This window comes from Oryza brachyantha, chromosome 6, assembly GCF_000231095.2.
Source record: "Oryza brachyantha chromosome 6, ObraRS2, whole genome shotgun sequence".
Taxonomy (NCBI): Eukaryota; Viridiplantae; Streptophyta; class Magnoliopsida; order Poales; family Poaceae; genus Oryza; species Oryza brachyantha.
In genome coordinates, this window is record NC_023168.2 from 6210818 (window position 1) to 6213786 (window position 2969).

Consider the following 2969-nt stretch of genomic DNA (forward strand, 5'->3'; position numbering starts at 1 on the left):
ATATTCACCCAAAAAAACAAGGGTGATAACAGCATAGTACGTGATTCGTGGAAACTGCGTGACTAGCCCAGTGGAGGGAAGAAAAATCTAACCGCACAATTCCATTTTCTTTATTAATTTGATAATTCCGATTGTTTTAGAAAATTATACATGACTTGGATTCTAGATGTTATGGCTAGTCTAGTGTCATCAAACTAAAGATTTTAAGTTTTATTGGTAGTCAAAGCTCTAAAAGTTTAAATATAAATTTAGGATTACGAAACAATATGTATATTTTTCTCGTCAACAATAGCACTTTATAGCAGCATAACAAGTTAACCAGACATGTACTCTGTATGACATCTGTAGTGCATATAGAGACAGAGAAGCAGTTTTTTAGCATATGGGTGAATGTCCACCCGTTGTTTATATAACCATCTAAATAGTTTTTTAGCACAATAAACAGGACAATTACGGCTGTTGAGTATTGAACTCTGCATTATTCCATAGCACAACGACGCTCTCTGTGATTAATGCTTGAGCACGTCGGGAATGTCCACCGGGTACCTGTGGATCGACGTTACCCACGGCCCGTCGGCATCGCGCGCCGGCGAGATGCACTCCCACGCCGCGCTGTTGCACTTGAAGCCGGAGCCGAAGCCGATCATCCACACGCGGTCGCCGGCGCGCATGCGGCCCTTGGCCTCGATGTAGGCCAGCTCGTACCACAGCGAGCTGCTCGACGTGTTGCCGAACCGGTGCAGCGCCATCCGCGACGCCTCCACCTGCTCGTCGGAGAGGCCGAGGCTGCGCTGCAGCTCGTCGATCACCGCCCGCCCGCCGGCGTGGATGCAGAAGTGCTCGAACGCCGCGCAGAAGTCCGGGATGTACGGCTTCACCCTGCCGCTCAGCGCCTTCCGCGCGATGAACGACAGCGCGAACTTGAGCTGCTCCGACGCCGGCAGGACGAGCGGAGCGATGGCGGTGATGTTTGACTTGAGAGCGTTGCCGGCGATTGTCATCAGATCCTTGCTCAGATTGATCCCGATGTTCCCGTGCTCGTCCTCCTCCTGGAACACGCAGCGGTACGCGCTGTCCTGCCCGCCTGTTAGCGTGCGCACGACGTGCTTAAGCCGGAACCGAGCCTTCGCCGGCGACGTCGACAGCAGAGCGGCCGCGCCGCCTATGCGGAAGAGGCAGTTGGGCAGGAGCATCGCGCGCTCGTTGCCGACGTAGTAGTTGGGCGTTATGGTCTCCGTGGAGACAACGAGGGCCACCGCGCCGTGGGGTGCCACCTGCAGGAGGTTCCTGGCGAGGCCGACGGAGACGAGACTCGCGCTGCAACCCATGCCGGAGAGGTGCATGCTGCGGATGTCGCCGCGCAGCTTGTACTTGTGCACGATCATGTCGACGAAGGACGGCGTGGGGCAGAACAGGCTGCAGTTGACGACGAGTATGTCGACGTCGTCGGGGCTGATGCCGGTCTTGGCGAAGACTTCGTCGACGGCGGAGAACACCACGAGCTCGACCTCCGCTCTTGCGGCGTCGAGGGTGCAGTACTTGTACGTCGGGATGTAGTGGTGCGCCGGCGGCAGGCACGTCTCCTCCCCGAGCCCCGACCGCTCGAGCAGCCGCGTCATGAACCGCACGCTGCGCTCGGTGAGCACGGGAACCTGCTTGGCGTGCTCGAGGAAGGTGGCGAAGGGGACGCGGCAGTTGGGCGCCGTGCGGAAGCAGGCGTAGTCGACGAGGTACACCGCCCGCGGGCGCATCATGAGGTAGACGGTGGCCGCGGCGGCCGGGAGGAAGACGGCCAGGAAGAGGTGCACCGGCCTCAGCTCCCGCACACGCCCGATCATCACCGTCTCCTCCGGCGCAAGGAGAGCCGCTGCCGCGACGAGCGCAGCAGCCGCAGCCGGCACGGCGGCGGCGACGGCAGCGGCGGAGACGACATTGCCCACGGCGCGGCGGTGGTGGTACGACGTAGCCTTGTCCATGCGCGTGCTAGTCGTCGTCACGCCTTTCCTACCTAACAATGGAGTTGGGTTCGGTACTGCGGTGTGCGGAGCGCGAGCGAGGCGGAATTTAAAGCTTCGGCGCGCTCCGAGCGTTGTTGTACTGTGTACGCGTGTCGGCCAACTTGTCGTTTCTGTCACTTTACACTGGTCACGCTGTCACTGGCTAATTAATACTGTATCCGTCCCCAGATCATTTTTTGTTTTTCCCGTGTCTAACATTAACATTTGACCATTCCTCTTATTTGAAAAAAACTTTACGATTAATATTTTTGTTCTTACTGGATAATAAAACATAAATAATACTTTATGCGTAACTAATTTTTTAAAGTTTTTATATAAATTTTTCAAATAAGACGAATGGTTAAACGTTGGACACGGAAAAACGAAAAATGATCTTATTTCGCGACGGAGTTAGTAGCGGAGTGGTGGGGAAGGGTGAGGTTTTTTTTTTCTTATTAACACTACTCTTCTGGTTTGTTTATCGACGTCCTTATCTCTTTACCTATTTTGATTGTTTATTTTATTCAAATTTTCTATATAAATATATAAAATTATAAGTCATGTTTATAGTTTCTTTAATAATAAATTAAAACATAACACAATAATTATATATTTTTAAATAAAATGAATGGTCAAACATACACATAAAAATCAACTGCGTCCGGTAAAAAGAAAATACTATCTACTTAGAGAAATGAATGTGTGCATAGGGGAGGATAAAATTGGAAAGTTTATAATAAGAGCGATTGCTGAGTTAATCAGTATGCTAGAAATGCTTCTATTGTTGGCTGATGATCCCACTAACAGAATCCGTTGAACACAGTGCTTGTGCTTCTTCGTAATATTATACCCCTCTATTTTATATATTTTTTATATGACGTCATTAATTTTTTGATCTATATTTTACTGTTTTTTTATTCAAAATTTTTATCCAAATATGTTAAATTATAAGTCATACTTGTTTTATAATAT

At 50.2% G+C, this 2969-nt stretch overlaps 1 protein-coding gene across 1 annotated transcript; it reads right to left on the reverse strand.

Moving 5' to 3' along the window:
* Nucleotides 1–238: 238 nt before the first annotated feature.
* LOC102713828 (3-ketoacyl-CoA synthase 6-like) lies at nt 239–2024 on the reverse strand. The gene has a single exon (XM_006655921.3). The coding sequence runs from the start codon at nt 1974–1976 to the stop codon at nt 510–512; it is 1467 nt and encodes a 488-aa protein (XP_006655984.2). The 5' UTR covers nt 1977–2024; the 3' UTR covers nt 239–509.
* Nucleotides 2025–2969: the final 945 nt, after the last annotated feature.